Genomic DNA, 17,766 nt, shown 5'->3' with positions numbered 1-17,766 from the left:
TAATTACAAAGACTTACCTAGCTTAGAAATGAAGCAGAAAACTTGGTTAGGATTTTCGTACCTTCACAAACAACACAAAGTTACTTTCAAGTTAAGCATGAGAGAAGACAGATCAAAATGTGAAATCAAAAGGAAACTGTCCTTGATTACAGCTTGAGCAGAAAAGCTCAATGATTTTTAAGGGCAGGAATCTTGAGATTTTTTAATTAAGGCTGCTAAAAACTGATCAGAATTATATTCTAGAAAGACAAAGAATAAAGATTAAAAAAGGAGCCTTCCAGACCTACCTCACTAACAAAGCTTGTTAGAAATGATCAAAAACTGCACATGAATTACATCTTGCACAGGTAAGACACAGGAGAGAGCTTAATTAAATAAGTTTATTGTCTAACGTTTACAGTTGTTACATTGCCGCTGCAAAGGGCGACAACATAAATAAATTTTCAGCAGGAACTCCTCGTTCCCCCCCTTTCCCTTCTATGAACACTGCTTTAGGAACCAGGCCTCATTCTTTAGACTCACAAAAGCAAAGTGGACGTGAAGTTTCAGTGGCACAGTTTTCACAAGTACATGTTTAAACAAAACTACTGGGCTGACTTGCTAGCATGACAGCAGCTACCACGCTGCCTCACGGGAGGCCCAGGGCAGGAAACTGAAGTGCCCCAGGCCCTGCAAGGCAGCAAATCCACCACAGAACCATTTCACAGGTGAGATGAGTATCAGTCTCCGGTAAAACGTTTGCTTGTCCAGCCTTAGAGCTAAGAGAAAGGTGCCTGGGTGGAGACACCACAAAGGAATAGGGAGGGCTGAGTTCAATAATGGGGAAATGCAAGTTAAAAAAGTATAAAAAAATTAATGTAAAATACAGGCTACAAATAAATTTTGTCAAGAATACTGGCACGTGGCAATCTGAACTCAGATTTTTATTCTTTCCTATTAAGGACAGGGAAATAAATTTAACATTTCAATGCTGTGTGCAAAAATGTTTACCGATACCAAACTGATACGTTTTACCATCTCACTGTAGTGTTTGAACAGCAAGGTAGATGAATTGGTTTCCAGCATTACAGGCAACACTAGATAATACTTAAACAAGATAATGTAAACTTTATTCTTAAGGCAGCTGGTACTAATGCTGCGCACAGGCCTCGCTGAATGCCCATTACAGTAATGGGACATGTAGCACTTTGAAACAAGTAAAATGAAAATAGCATTATTGGACTAAATGACGTATGTTGTCAAAACTTTCCCTTTCACACAAATCATGAAATATTTGGACATCTAGAAAAATAATGCACCTACTCCTCCAACTTCAGCCTGTTCTTTTACAAATATTTCAAAATACTGATAAATAATAGTGACTGCAAGCAGAATGCCAGTGCCGGACCCAATGGCTCCTAGGAAGTCGGCCAACACTGAAAGGGCACCAATGCACAAACCCCCAAACGCAGCTGCTGTAGGGATATACCTGTACCAACAGGAAAAAGAAAAAAGTATTCATAATCATGAATTTTCATCCAAGGATTCTAACAATACATCTACTACTAAAACAACCAACTAGAACACTGAGCAACAAATTTAGCGTTGCAAATGCAGCTCTGCCATTACCTCTTACTATCTTCCATATTTGCACAAAATAGAAACTAAAATAAATATTCACGGATAGGAAAACCGTGTGAATAATTGAACACTGGCAAAGCTTTTCAATTAAAAGTGTAACAATTGTATATATATGCATGCTACATAACCTCCAGAGGACCAAGAATAACTGCTTTGACTTAAATATGTAGGGATAGATCTACCTTTCAGTCTAGATCTGCAGGCTTTGCAATACTGCATAAAATATCACTTTTGTAGTGTCATCTTAGTTCAGTAATGGTAAATCAAACACCTGTAAAAATCAAGGTATCTTCCTTTTACAAACATGGAAAAGATTCAACCCAAATTCCTTCATTATGCCAGTTGCACAAAAGACACCACACGTTACTCTCTCACCTACTGCTATGAACATCTTCTGCATTACTGTGAAAGGCGACAGCTGAATGGGAAGAATCTCGACATTTGCAGTGGAAACAGGTCTCAGACCTCTCCATGAGTATCTGCTCTAGTTGACACCTCCCCAGCACTCTTAACCACGCAGTACAGCAGCGCCACTGGAAGCCAGCCCTTCCTTACCTGTTAAGCTCGTGAACCATTGAAGTATCCCTGTGGCCTCTCATCACCATTTGCTGTTCTTTCAGTTGCTTGGCAACCTGCAAAAAACATTTTATGAAACTGCTGCGGTGTTTCACAGTCACTTGATATTTAGTCAGAGTAGTAACTAATCAGTTAGCAGCTAGTCAGTTCAAAATTAGAGGCAGCATTTGAAAACATTTAGGCACGTTTATCAGAACACCTACATCTTTCGCTGATGACCCAGACACCTCAATCCAAGTCTTTGAGAAGAATGCACAGGATCCCAACATAAATATTATATAAACTATTACATGGACAGGATCCTCAAATATTGCACCCATGGATTCTGGAGGGGACAAGTAGTAGCACAGGCCACCAACAGGATAAGAGCGAGCAGGGCCACCGCCACTGACATCCTATGAGAGGGGAAGAAAAAGGCAGTTATTTCTCACTGATCTCTCGCATTCCTGTCCTACATTTTATAGAGGAATTCCTCTTCAATGTTTAAAACAGCTTTCATATACAAATGTTAAAAAGTAAGTATTCCAGCTTTCTACTGGTTAAATACCAAAGTTTCACAATGAAGTAATATATACATATGATTTTATGCAGTTAAAAAAGCGGTAAAATACTTACTGCCCACTGTCCTAATAAGTTGACCAAGAAGTTGCCACTAAAACGAACAGACAACATCTGGGAAATAACATAAAGGTTCGAAACTAAGGCAGACTGCAGAATGATGGGAATGTTGGAGGTATAAAAGAGCTTGATAGGATAGCTACTGTACTGTCCACGATATCGTGCAGACTTGATAGGTAAATCAACACGAAATCCCTACGGGAAAGAACACAAATGCACCAAGTTTATTTCCAAAATAGAAGGTATTCCTAGTACACCTAAAAGCTATTCCTGACCGCAGAGCTCTTGCTAGATAAACAAGGAGTGCAGGGTCTGAGACAGTAAAACCCAGAGGCTTTCTGCTGCAGTCTGGATTACACATTTTAAGGATTTGTAAGTAAGTGTTACTGCTTGGTTGTATTACATTCTTTTTACATAAACATTATCTCTCATCTGCTAAACGATACTCCTCTAAAATACACTTTATAGAATAGGGTTTGATAAAAGCCTTTGATGGCTTTTAACTGAACTAGCCAGTTAACAGCAGACTTTTGGGTAGTAAGCCCAGCCTTCTGTTTTCTGGGGCAGGCTCCCATCTGAGTAGACCCAAGAAAAGCCACATGGATTTGAAAACCAGATAATTCAGTTTTTTGCCAGCACTCTGACTCAACAGCTTAAAAAAATAACTACTTTTTTTAAAAAAAACCAATATTTTAGCCACACACACAAAAAAAAGAGAAAAGTACCATATGGATCTGCATTAATTACACGTCTGTTTTCTAGAACAAATCTGTATCATGCACACCCCAGAGAATCAAGGTTCTTTAGCTCTGTCCAAAGGTATTCTTTTAAGTCAACTATAAATATCAAGTATATTATTTGTGTGATACAACCACTGCAGTTCCAGAATCCATTTTTAGTAAAAATACTCTCACAGTGTGTATGGCATTTAATGGAATGTGAGATTACATCACTGTCTGAGTACAAGTACGTCTGGATATAAAATTTAACAGCTGCACTTCACGGAGGTATGTTACTGAAATAACAATATTGAAATAAAAGGAGTTCCTTACTCAAAGCTAAGATACTTCAGTTACTCCAGTTTAACTTCTGCATTTTTCCCCAGTGACTGCAGTGTCTAGGGTCCGTGCACTTCTACCTATGCAGTTGCAGAGATACCATGAGGCATTTCTCATTTTACCTGAAAATATATGACTACAGCAAATACAAATACTGTAGCAATCAGATTCATGAGATTGGGCAAATTCTGTCGGTAAAAAGCCTCCCGCAAAGCCCGGACTTTGTCAGTTCGTGTAGCCAGAAGGTGAAATAATGCAATCACAGCTCCCTCAAACTCTGTTCCTGCACAAAGCAAAAAAGTAAAAGAAATTTTAAACTGTAAATTATAAACATTAAAAAAGGTAGTATCTTTCTTTTGGAAATTTTGAAGTGACACATATAAAATCAGATACAATAGGACATAAAACCTGTTACAACAAATATATGACAATACAGGATTCTGGTTTAGCTTATACAATGTAGAATAATCTACTGAAACATTATTCCTGGTTAAAAAAAAAACCAAACAAGTCACACAGATGAAAGAATACTCTTTTTCTTTTTTTTTTATGGGGGCAGGAGGATAATTGGAAGGAAGAAATAATAAACCAGGAGAAAAATAACTTTAGAAAAGCAGTAATAAAATGCAAAGGTTCTACTAAAAATCAGGTGAAAATGAAAGCAAACTAAAAACACGGCTCAGGATTTCAAACATATGCATTAAACTAATTAACTTCTTGATGCAAACAGGCTGTATCTTAACTTGGTATTTCTAGGGTCTCAGGACAACCAGATGTTGTCAAAGACTGGCTGAGGAATGGAGATGGTAGTCTCTGAAGAATCAAACAAGCTTAAAGTCATTTGGAGGCACCAACTATAAAAGTATCTTATAGCCACCACCAACAGTTGGATCATAAACAACTCTCTGAACATACAGAATTTCTTATCTTCTCTATTTCTATGGACTAAATGATGCTAAAACAAGACTATTTCAGTTTAGAAATCCTAAAATCTTCAGTCAAGGGGCTTCAAGTCCCATTTTAACTACCGCCATTCAAATCAGGAAAGGCAAACTTGTAGGTTATTAATCTTCATGTAAGCCAGACAACATTTTCATCTTGAATGTTAGACAATTGACTTTGGAAGTTAATCATCACACATTAAAACATTTTTTTGATAGCCGTCCAATAAACATACGATAGTTTATGTGTAGTATATGTCCACTGAAACACGCTGTAACTAACTGTAATCACACACGTACCTCTGCCAGTGTTGATGGTAGTGGGACTAAAAGCCTTCCAGACAATGGTTTCACAGATATTGGTAGCAATGAACAGAGAAATACCAGACCCCAAGCCATAACCTTTCTGTAGCAGCTCATCTAACAGCAACACAATCAAACCAGCAACAAACAGCTGTGGGAAAAGAAAGGAAACTAAGCAGAAACAAGAATAAATCAAGTCAAGAATTATGTATTAATTCCCTGCTTCAGTATTTTCATCACGCTGGAGAGTGATCATTAAGTTTTTCATCTAAATATCATTCATGCAGTATTTTGCCCTCTCACGTTCAAATGCCTGCGCATCTCACCTGGCAATGAGCTCTGTGACTTTTCAACACTGACGCTAGCAAACAGATTACTCAGTAAGCACTTTTTTCAAAAAAGCATTTAAGTTTGTGCATTTACTGCTTTGCTCTACAGGATAATGTCTCAAAGCTGCATCTGTGCTGTTTAGTGAGAAGTCCTCCAAGCAGCTACTGCTTTCCAAGTCTACTAATTCCTGTATTTTGAATCAAATAGCCACTCCTATCTGAAACATTTTTGATATTAACTATCCCAACTTTCTCTTCCTTTACGGATTATTTAGAATTTTTCATATATAGACAGAAAGATACAGAGGATGATGCTTTACAGCATTAAAAATAAATAAATGAAAGGTAACCAGACATAGAATGATTTTTCCTTCCAGCTACACTGTATCTAACCAGTCTTAGTTACACATAAAATAGCTCATTACAAACCTGAATTATAATAAGAAGACAAATTCCAGCACCCATTTCAGCAGGATCTCCATACATTCCAGTCATAACATACACAATGGCTTGCCCAATGGTAATAATCATCCCAAATACTAAAACAAGAGAGAAAGCAAATCCTTTTAAAAAAAACTTCTGAAATCACCTACCAAAGAAATCTCACATCTAGTATCACTTCGGCAGGCTGCTTTCTCAAGAATAAAAACATGCTTATTAATTTTAACTGAAACAGTGCTTACATTTCTGAGCTCCATTGAACAAGGCTCTGTCTTTTGGAGTATCACCAACTTCAATGATCTTCGCTCCAGCTAGTAGCTGCATGATCAAACCAGATGTCACAATGGGTGAGATACCTAATTCCATCAAAGTACCTAAACAAGAAGAAAAATTAATACAATTGCCATTCAAGCATCTCTCCTAAAGAATTATACTCTGAAAATATTACATCTGTTGAAAGGTTTCTGACCTATAAGGAACATTTTTCGTAACGCTTCGAACATGCATACTCCAGTACAGGTATGATCAAAACAAAGACCATTATCTCCTCACAAAAGAAGGCTGCAGTGCTAAAATCTGTAATTGTGAAGGCAGCATGAGAAACCTACGTAGCTTTTAACTTCAAATATTTTTGTGAAACCATGCTAACACTAAAGGTCAATGCACACTGAAGCTCAGCTTTTTGGCATATCATACCAAGGAACCTTTCACTGCAAAGCATCTTGTCCCTGTGTGCTGGTTTTGGCTGGGATAGAGTTAATGTTCTTCATAGTAGCTGGTATGGGGCTGTGTTTTGGATTTGTGCTGAAAACAGTCTGGATACACAGGGATGTTTTAGTTACTGCTGAGCAGGGCTCACACAGAGTCAAGGCCTTTTCTGCTTCTCACACCACCCCACCAGCGAGTAGGCTGGGGGTGCACGAGAAGTTGGGAGGGGACACAGCCGGGACAGCTGACCCCAGCTGACCAAAGGGATATCCCTTACCATATGATGTCATGCTCAGTATATAAACTAGGGGGAAAGGTGGCCAGGGGACCGCTGCTTGGGGACAGGCTGGGCATCGGTCAGAGGGTGGTGAGCAATTGTTTTCATTTGCATCACTTGCCTTTCTTGTTTGTTGTTGTTGTTATTTTCCTTTTCATTACAATTTGTATTAACATTATCATTATTATTATTATTACTTTATTTCATTTCACTTATTAAACTGTTCTTATCTCAACCCACGAGCTTTCTCACTTTTACTTTTCCGATTCTCTCCCCCATCCCACCGGGACAGGGTGGGAGTGAGCGAGCAGCTCTGTGGTGCTTAGTTGCCAGCTGGGGTTAAACCATGACACCCTGGTTGTTGACTCCGTCAGTGCTTCAACTGTCACATTTTCCAAAAGTTTAATTTTGAAGACCACAAGAAAAATGGTGCAGATCCACAGTGGCTGCTAATGCCACTCTTGGAATCACTGACTCTAGTTAAGAGCACAGAACTTTAGGATTAAACTAGCTCTTAACAAAACAAACACATGTCATTAAGATGCTCTACTCTGCCAATTCACCTACTGGCACAATGTCACAGAGGTATCAACTTCCAACTGTATACATCTCGAACAGGGTGATATAACTTCATAAAACATTACTGCTGCAGCACATAGGTGTATATTCCAGAAAATCTGCCTGGTTTGCCCTCCCAATCACTTCTTCTGGTGTAATAAAAATTGGGCACCACTCATTCTGCTTGCATCCTCAGACTGATGCACCTGGAAACCAGAACTACCACCTGATACTTTAATTTAGAAATATTCTCAGCAAGGTCTTGTTCAAGTGCTGATATCTACTTGAGTTATATTATAATGAGGTAAGGGAGCAGAAGTGAATGTACACAAAGCAATTAAACTCAGGAAAATAGCCCACCTCTTGCCTGTACAATATACTCTCCCATCTCAATACAGAAACATTCTTCCACAGAATCTTTTTGGAGCAAGAGCGTTATAAAGAGATTACTTTCTGAAATTTAATTTGTCCTTCAGCTAATACCAGAAAAACTTCTCCTATCTGAAGATAATGAAAGCTTAAAAAAACAAAATGTTGAAAATTGGGATGAAAATTAAGAAACTAGAACTACCAAGTGATAAAACTTTCCACATTCCCCAAGCTGGAACCTTAGAGAAAAAAATTTTGGGTAAGGACACATTTTACAAGTTTAATATTCAATTAAGCCAGATCAAATTACTTCATCACCATCTTTTACAGGGTCACTCAAAGGACATAAATAATATAAATATTTAGCCACTGCAGCCTTGTAAAGACTCAACAAGAACCAATGACAGGGGAAGCATGGTCTGTAAGGTCATGCAGAAGATGAAAAGAAGTAGAAACAGTATATCCATAGCTGATCAGCCTAGAAGCTTATCTATCCTCACACCCCATCTTTGAAAGGGGCCCTTCTCTGGGGGAAGTATCGTTTTGTATTTCCCTTTTCCCATGTATCAGTCGTTTATTCAGAAACTGCTTCTGGCAACTTCTGCCAGTAATTTATTCAGAAACTTTGAGTTACATGTTCTGCTTAATAATACCATTGGCTGTCCCTTCCCTCTTACAGTATTTTTTTTTTTTTTTTTATGGTTGGACTTGATGATCTTACAGGTCTTTTCCAACCTTAGTGATTCTGTGATTCTGTGATAAGGAAAAAGTGACTGTCCATTCCCTATCCACTTTTTTTCCCAAAGATGAAGACTTAAAAGACATTTGGGATATACATTTCATGGCAAAAAATCCTTATTTTTTTAGGATCTCTTTCTATAGATTAATATCTACCTTAGATTCTCCCTGGTGCCTTTTCCTGAGTGTTTTTTTTAGCTCCACTATATCCTTTGTGGCATGGTAGATTAGAACTGCACGCAATATTCAACTGGTGGCACCTTACAGACTTGTACAGATGTTTCTTCTGATCTTTTCAACCAGTTCTTAAGCCATTAGAAGGTCTTCCCTCTTATCCCACAATAGCTTAATTTCCTGAAGAGCCTTTAATAAGTAATCTGAATTTAACAAAGGGTTTTGAGCACCTCCCCTATTGTCTGGAGTCTTCTTTTCATTTCTGCCTAACTACCAGAGTCTACATTTCAGTTCCGGTTTTTAAAAATTTTAAGCATTATTCTGCAATTATTTTTTTTAATTTTTTGTGTGTCTTCCCTACTACTAAAATGTAAAATGTGAAAGCATTAAAGTCATTACTATAATATGGTTCTTTCATACTTGCATTCTAGAGTCTACGCACTGTTCAGTACCATGTTAAATAGTACGTCCTCTCTCATGGAAATCTCTACTTCTCCAACAGCAAGAAAATTAGGATGTCAAAAACTTTAGCCTTTACCTCACATCCTCCAATGACATCTAGTCAGTTGACTTAGGTGAAAATTAACTTTCCCGCTCCTGTTTTTTGTTGCCTTCACAGTCTCTCTAGTTTTTTCCTGGCCACTGTTACCATTTGTCTGGGTAGTGGATAGCATATTTAGTATCATATGCTGCTACTGAAACACAGAATTTTATATGCAAATTCCGCAGTAGAGTTTGAAACAGCTAACTTATTTACCTTAATTTATTATCTTTACTGGTGTGAAAAAATTTGCCATTCCTAAATAATTTGTACCTTCACATGAGAGGGTTCCACGGATTTTCTTACTTCCAGCCAGCTTTCCAAGATACAGGTGAGGTCAGTGTCCTTATTTAAAGTCATGCATGACAGGTCACCCATCTTAAGTTTTAGACTTCTAGCATTAGTTTAAGTCTTCTTATACATTTGATTGGGTTCCACTTGTCTATTCTAAAATGAGTTAGTTTGGCTTTGCTAAACTATAATCCTAACCATCTCTGCCCTTAGCTTTCCCACCTATAAAATTACTCACCCATAATGTTGCCAAAATATTATGAGGCATAACTGACTTGGACACATAAGGTATTTTCCGATCAACACTCTCATACTGCACATTAGTGCTGTTCGTTAAGTGGTGGGGCAGGAGATTCCCTGTCCCATATATTAATCAGAAAGAGCCTTCTCTACAATTCAAAACAGAATCATCCCAAAACTTGAGAATCAAGATTAATCTCATCTGCATGTCAAAGGAAACCCCATTCCTAAGATGAAGTACTCCTCAAGTATCAGTCAATTTTAATTACATCTGTGTTAAGAACTTTACAAAGTGTTTCAACGTGACATCTGGGTTGTATGAAATTTAACAGCCAACCATTTTCCTCCTGGCCTGTTTATACCGATACAAAACAGAGAAAGGAATAATTTACTAACCTCTGTTTGACGCAAGAATGACTCTCATCCAATAGAATGGATCTGCAGAATCTGATGACATGATTCCAAACAAAGGTATCTGTCAAAGTGCACAGTGGTATTAAGCAGATACACAAAGAAAGCTTGCATTAATCCAAAAATCTTAACGTGTAATCACTCAACTGTTATACTGTTTAATTTAATTTATTCCAATTTTTTTGTTAAATTAAACAAGAGCACACAATAACAGAGATACTGATACCATCTATTTTAATCCTCCAACTGGGGTATGACTCAGAGGACTAAACTATGTAAACTAAGACCCTTCCACAGGAAAAAGCAGAACCCCCTAGAAAGAAGAGTCAGTGCACATAAACCAGATTATTGAAGATATAAATGCCTGACATATGCGGTTCTGGAGCACTACAACCCCCCAAAAGAACAGAAAAAGCATAAAATAAATAGGTTAACCACCACAAATCATTAACAGAAAGGGGAAAAATATTAGATGATATTCCATTACTTATTTCACCAAAATTTTTGCAGGAATTTTGAGTTAAAAAAAAAAAAAAGAGAAAACTAGCAAAACATCTTTGAAAAGACAGAAGAAAGCAGGTTTCTTATTTTTTTAAACTGTCCTAAACAGAGTTTCTTTTCAGTACCAATTAAAGATACACCATAAACTACAACGTAAATATCTTCCTCCAGCAAATTTAAATATTCAAATTCTACATCTGAGAATATGTTTTAAAATATCCCATGTGGAACTGTCAGAGTTAACCAAGTTTATACAAAACCTCCGATGTTCTATATGTCAATACTGAGGCATTTTGAGCTCTTTAAAACCCCTCTTACTCACAAAAACAGTAGATGAGGAATCAGGGCAATCTTACAGATTAATTCCTGAAAACTCTAATCTGCACCATCTGATTTCCTATTCAACTACTGTAATATTTTGTATAGATTCAAAATCTTGATTATGCATATATCCAGCCACTACGAAATCACAGATTAACTACATGTTCTCTAACTCTAGTATCATTCTTGCCTCCTCCTTCCAAAAAAACAGGTAGGTACAAGAGCTGGGTTTTAGCCTTTCAACAGTCCTTCAGAGTTGTAAACAAAAATTATTAAACTACTGCTTCAGAGTCTGGAATGGGTAAGTTAATAAATACAACACAAAAAGCCTGATTCTGAAGATGTACAGTTCATTTTAAATGTTCTAAGAGGTCTAAAAGTTCTAAAAAAAATATATCAAGTAATACATGGATTCTCATTTTCGGCAATATCTAAGTAGTCTTTAAAAATAACCAACACTATCTGTTTACAACCCAAGTACAGGTTCTAGGAACTCCTGCCACTGTGAGTAATAAAGATCACGTAAATGTTTACAAAGACCTGTGTTTTGGAGGGGTTTTAGCTAACATCTTTGCCAGAATATTCACAAAAAATAAGTTCTAAAAGTCAACTTAAACACCTCAGAAAAACATTTTTCTGCAATCTTTAGAACCCATCAGCTTGTTCAAGAGAAATCAGGTAAAAACACTTTATTCCACTTTCAAACTTGTTACTGCTAACATTTATCTATGAATGGAGGATAAAGAATGCATAATATTGCTCAGATTGTTTAGACTATTCAATAAATAGTTAGCTTGGTTGTTTACCCTGCAGCCAGTATCATCATTTGATAGGACCTTTCATATAACAAGAAAAATCACTATGTATTTTAGACTGAATAGAAAGCATTTGTTTCTGAAAACATATACCATCAATAATAAAGACTATTTCAGAGAACCATGTTTCTTTATCTAAACTTCAAATACTTAACCATAAAAATACATAACTGAAACTGGTAGGTCAACACAAAACAAGAACTTCTCATAATATTAGCATTCTATTTTAGATGTACAGAATGCACATTTTCTGAAATACAGAAAACATCAGGAGACCTACCTGGCAGCATACTAAGAAAATGAAGAGCGTGATAGCCGTCCATAGTACCTTCTCTCTGAACTGGATCTACAGAACAGATTGTAGAGATGAATGTGTTCATTGTATGTAGAATTTTCACTGTACTCTATCATTCAGAATTAAGTGTGAAGATATTGAACCAGAAGGCATCATTTCTCATTTCTCATTTAATATGATTTCAGAATTTATAGAGAGAGAAAGTCATGGGTTTCTCTATAGTCAAAGAAAACTTAAATGGCATCTAGCACACAGCATAGCTGACATTCAGTCAGTAGAATATATTTTATAGATAGTATTCTAATACAGTGGGTATTTACAGAAGAGCAATGGCATGGCTAAAAACATGGACATACCAGAACAAGCATGAAAGATTAATGCAAAAAACCTTATCTTCAGTGATTAGTGCTCTAGGCTTCAACAGCTTGGAGGCACTGTTTTGTAAGACTGGAAGTTACTAAACTAAAGGACTATAAGGTTTTTGGAAAGATTTAACTGCTGTGAAGACAAGTGATAAAAACCAGAAGAACCATGCGTTTTGGATAGCAATTCGAAATATTTCAAATTAAGTTCTTCAAAGGGTGTTAGAAGAAGCTTAAATTTACCATTATGTTTATGGACACAGATCACAAAATAATTTTTAAAGACTCTTTTTTTCCCTCCAAAATATTTCTGTCAATGTAGAATATACATTACTTTAAAAAGAATGTCAGATCAACGATCATTCGTCACTAATACATTGAAGAAGATCTCAGGGTCACAACATTTGAGGCAACTGTAACTACCGCACGGTACAAGAAGAGAAGAATCACAGATTCAAGTTTGAACCAGAGATTACTCAAAGCATGAGATAGAAAGAAATGCACTTGAAGAGACCAGAGAGAGCTAAGATGCAGTGTTCTATTCAAGTTCCCACCTCTCCTCCATGGACCATAAACATTAGGGTAAGTGTGTTCACTCTAGGCAAGAGTACAGCCGCTACTAAAATGTGACTTGAACTAGCATATAAGATAGATACAGCAGAAATACTAGCTTTCTGCCTCCAACCACTGAATCTGCCTGCACAAAAGTAACAAGAAAAAGGATTAGTGCCTGGTTTTATAGGTACTGAACACCCACAAATGAGAAACTACAAACCAATGTAGCACTACAGCTTCTTAAGCAAAAGAAAACCCAGAAGTAGTCTCTATCTTTGTAAATTAAATCATGCACTTACTTAGAAGCAAAATAATCCCAGTGATTTAATTTATTTACTGATACTGCCTCACTCTTTTAAAAGAGGACAGATGCTAAAAATACTTACAGTACGAAGTTAAAAAAAGAAAAATAGTGACAGCAGCAAATAAATCCAAACAGTATCCTGTGTTAGACTTTATGCAGTGCTGACCCACTTTACCAAGTGCTGTTTGAATTCTACAATATAGAATTTAAGTACAGACTTCCCTGCAGCCCAGCAGTTAACCTTAGCTTCTGAAGTATCAGTCAAGCTCTACAACTGCTCTGACTCTCTCTGTAACTGTGGTGAATATGAGCATTAGAGAAATTTTGCATCACCCAAATCACAGTTATTCACAAGAAAAACAGTGTCTATGATTCAAAAAGACAAAAAAGAAAAAGGAGGCATCTGAATCCATATGCCAGGAACAGCAAAATACAGACTGGTACCAAAATATTCCAGCCACAAATGATAACAAGCACAGGGACAGTACATTTCATCATCTGATCAGATTCAATTGGACATTTTATTCCCTTGACATTTTTCTTAAAACTTGTGAAAATGAAGGGACTTGAGCATCATCATCTTGGTGTTCTGAACAGTGTGTTCTACTTAGAAAAATCTGTGCATATGAGGGAAACGTGAACTGATGCTGCTAACTACAAAAAGCAGCAATTGCTTCTGTTAATCAAGTTGGTCAAAGCACAAAAGCACAAAAGCAACGCTCCCGAAGCCCGCTTCCCTCATCAACAATAATGGCAAAATGATTCAATGAGAGCCCAATTGAATCAAAACTTCATCTTCACTTAAGAATCAATAGAAGTTTAGAGAATATAGATTTCTTTTTATATTTTTTTATCTTAATTTCTTGTCCTGGCCTTAATCAACCCATAAAACTATTACTAATGATGTCTGCCAGTGACAGCTTGCAAGAAAACAATAAATAACAAAGAATTACTGTTATATAGAATGACCTAGATCCCTTGATAAACTATACACAAACAAGGAACAGAACTTAAAATGGTCAAAGGGCTCTTCAGTCTAGGAAAGATGTTCCAAATTATATTTTCACTCCAAGTTTGTACAAAGCTGGCAACTGGCAGTCATTGCCAGACAGTGACCTAGATAGTAATAAAGACAAAGTGACCCAAATAGAGAGGACAGGAATCTCAGCACCTCTCTGGGCATCCTTCATCTGCTGATGGAGGACATGGGCAGATGAAGCCCCTCTTCCTCTCTGGCAAATAGGAAAGGGAGAAGGAAAAAAAAACAGCGAAAAATCACAACTGTCAATGAGCTTTACAGAAACATCAGTATCTGTAGATTTGTCTTAGCTTCCTCTTCCCATCCACTTCACTAGACAAAAATGGGATAGATGTAACCAACTAGTCACAGAGATGCCATAAATCAGCACCAGGACATTGCACTAAGCTTCACTGCTGCAGAAACAAAGATGGGTACTTTCCACCCAGATCTGGTGCATCCAAATCTTAGCACAGGGTCTGGCTCTGGAGATTCCTGCTCTGAAGATGCCTTTTTCTGATCTAGATAATTTGTTTGGAAACCTGTCTCAAGAGGGAAAGATGCTGGAAAGCAACAAGGAAAGACAGATGGAGCAAAGAGCCAGGGGATAAATCCCAATCTTTTTAAAAATCAATTCCAGAGGGGAATAATCAGCAGTTTTTACTGTATCTTCTCCATTCAATCCAGCAGGCTCAGCTATGGTTACTGGCACAAACGTCTCTGCATCCAGTCCTAACCTTCAGGAATCTCTCATCAACAAAAGAGGATTCTCTCGGATGGTGTCATGTTCCCAGCTATGCATTTCCTTTTAAGAATATAAAAAAATCAACATTTAGCTCTTAAGGAATTTTCATGCCAGTCATGACAATGAATATTAGGTAAATTTGTTACTTTAAATAGAACCCTTGTCACCTAGGTGATATGTGCTTGCTTGAGTTTTGGAAGTAAAAAACGGTGGTGGTTTGGGTTTTTTTTACAAGGCAGGTCTCTTTCTGGTCTGTAGAAATTAACTAATTTTAATATAGAAAATGTTCTGAGAAATGGGAGGAGTTTCTAGGTCTAGGGGAATAGAGAGATCAGCTGTAAATAAACTCAGTTCACTGATTTCAGAACAAAGAAAAGGGAGCAATTACCTGAACTATATCACAGACCACTTTCCCACTTCATCAAGGTGAATCACAGCAATGGGAGTAGAAAACACTTTGTGGGAAAGGAAGAAATAAATTTGTGGTTCCTGAATTACAGCGCAAGCCTTTTCAAAGTAATATATAAGCCAGCTCAAAGCCCAGAGTTGTGACCAGTACTTAAAGCCAACAGTGGTATCCACAAAGACAACAGTTGTATCCACAGGGGGAAAAAAAGCTTGAAAACTCTGTTCTAGAATTTTAAAATAGATCAAATCATATGGAGCTCAAGCTAAATAAACTTAGTCTAGAGATTAGACTTTTTCTAAAAAATTAGTTAGCATAATTACCAAGTGGAACAACTTAACAGAAAGCTGTTAAGAATTCATCATCATGGTAATCTTTTACCTTAATATGGATTCCCCCTCCTCCAAAGAATATGTCCTACTTTAGGGCCCAGTGTCTGTATTTATATTGGAGTGTGGACTTAAGTATCACAATATTCTCTGATCTTTGAGACAATGAAAGTAAGAACATAACGTGGCACTCACTTTTCTTTCCGGTTTCTGGATTTCAGGTAACACTGCACAGAATGGCTTAATAACTTCTAAAAATTTTACTGTTCCAGAAAAACAAACACACACAAAAGGAGAGAGAAAAATATATTAATGAACCTTTATGAATTTATAAAGCTTCATACAACTTTATTTAACTGCTGGGGGAAAAAAATAAAGTGTAAGTAACAAATTCTAAGTGAATTATTTCATCAACACACGCTCTAATTCAATGTCTGAAAACTAATGCCACTTCTTAAAACAGTTGAGAACAGGGCAAAATGTGAAAAGAGAATTCTTCTTCTAATCAGATTTGGCCCATCCTTTTTTCCACAGCTGGAATTATGTTAGATGAGAAGCAGCACTGTATGTATCACCAGAAGTGAACTAAATTGTATTCCACCTAAAAATAAATGACCTAGTATCAGTTTGTTCTAGTTAAACACAGAAGCAAAGGATACGGACATCAAAAAATATCCATGTAGAGATTAGTATCTTGTGTTTTACGGAAATATTTAACTGAGAAAAAGAATCCAATCTCTAAAATATGTTTAGAAATCTTAATTTAAAACACTGCAACACTTATTCTGATCAGAACTTCAAGAGATTTTATTTTAACTTTTGATACATCTGTCTTCACAGTTTCTCCTTTAAAAACACAGAAAAGCTCAACAGTTTGAGGTCTTTTTCTGGAAAAAAAAAAAAAATCAAAGCACATGTGCTTGGTGGGTAATTTGTCCTCCAAAGTGTGTACATTTTTCCCAGCCCCAACACATCTGGATAGCCACAGAAAACAAACATCAGTCCCTCTTCAAATAAAATGTATTTATTACACTGCAAACCGAGTTAAGTAAGATTATGGTCGAAATGCCATGTCTACTTTTACACTTTGCTGTGACATATTTCTCCTTTATTTATTTCAAGCCCTCAGACGGCTCATCAGATGATGCATCTTGCTCTACAGAAGGCGGCACAGCTCCCATGTTAAAATACTAAGGCCAGGGAAAAAAAAAATAACCCAGCACAAGCGGTGCCAAGCGGTGACTCGTCTCACCCTCTGCCCAGCAGCAAGGAAACCTGCTCGGGAGGAGGGTGCCCCGCTGCCGCCGCCTCTCCGGCCTCCCTGGGGCGGGCACCTCAGGCACGCCGCCACCTCAGTCCGCCGAGCCAGCAACCGGCCACGTCCTCCCGTTACACAGACAGCGACCCCGTTCCCCAGGACCGCTGGCCCGGGCCCGGGCCGGCTCCCCGGGCCGCCCCCCGCCCGCGGAACGGCGCTGTCCGTACTCACTGCCCATGGCGGTGGCGGGACCGGCCGCCTGCCTCAGCCGCTGTCACTGCCGCTCCCCTCAGCCGCCGGCCGGCGCCGTCACGTGACGCCGGCCGCAGGGCCCCACCCCCTTGTGCGCAGGCATCGCTCCGGACGACTATCCCTGCCCTGAGGGGACGGCGCCACCGTCGCGGCGGGGAAAGGCGATATCGCCCCCGCTGAGCGCCGCCCCGCTCCCTTCCCCGAGGCAAGGGGAACGGGAACCGAGGGGAGGGGGATGATCGCCGCTACGGGCCGGATCAGGCTGTCAGCGGACAGCCACAACGGCGGAGGACCCGCGGGCGGCCGCGCTCCCAGAATGCTCTGCGCGCTGTGAGGGGGCTGTTCCCGCCCGCGGGCAGGCACAGCACCGCCTCGAGGCGTGGCTGAGGTGTCGGGGGCAGTGCTGTGCCTG

General features: G+C 38.4%; 1 protein-coding gene across 3 annotated transcripts; it reads right to left on the bottom strand.

Annotated features, from left to right (window-relative positions):
- Nucleotides 1-360: 360 nt before the first annotated feature.
- SEC61A2 (SEC61 translocon subunit alpha 2) lies at nt 361-17,366 on the bottom strand. Of its 3 annotated transcripts, XM_059816051.1 has the most exons (12): nt 17,334-17,366; nt 16,040-16,107; nt 12,111-12,176; nt 10,179-10,257; nt 6,129-6,260; nt 5,875-5,984; nt 5,114-5,267; nt 3,995-4,155; nt 2,812-3,009; nt 2,400-2,591; nt 2,176-2,252; nt 361-1,468 (listed from the first exon to the last, which is right to left on the bottom strand). In XM_059816051.1, the coding sequence occupies exons 1-12, from the start codon at nt 17,338-17,340 to the stop codon at nt 1,282-1,284; spliced, it is 1,431 nt and encodes a 476-aa protein (XP_059672034.1). In that variant the 5' UTR covers nt 17,341-17,366; the 3' UTR covers nt 361-1,281. The 3 variants fall into 3 exon arrangements, with proteins under 3 accessions (XP_059672034.1, XP_059672035.1, XP_059672036.1); XM_059816052.1 differs by lacking the exon at nt 12,111-12,176; XM_059816053.1 differs by lacking the exons at nt 16,040-16,107; nt 17,334-17,366 and adding an exon at nt 15,102-15,123.
- Between the last annotated feature and the right edge of the window lie 400 nt (nt 17,367-17,766).

Source organism: Gavia stellata, chromosome 4 (genome assembly GCF_030936135.1).
Source record: "Gavia stellata isolate bGavSte3 chromosome 4, bGavSte3.hap2, whole genome shotgun sequence".
Classification (NCBI taxonomy): Eukaryota; Metazoa; Chordata; class Aves; order Gaviiformes; family Gaviidae; genus Gavia; species Gavia stellata.
Note: the sequence above shows the minus strand (reverse complement) of the source record. Positions and strands in the feature narration are given on the sequence as shown.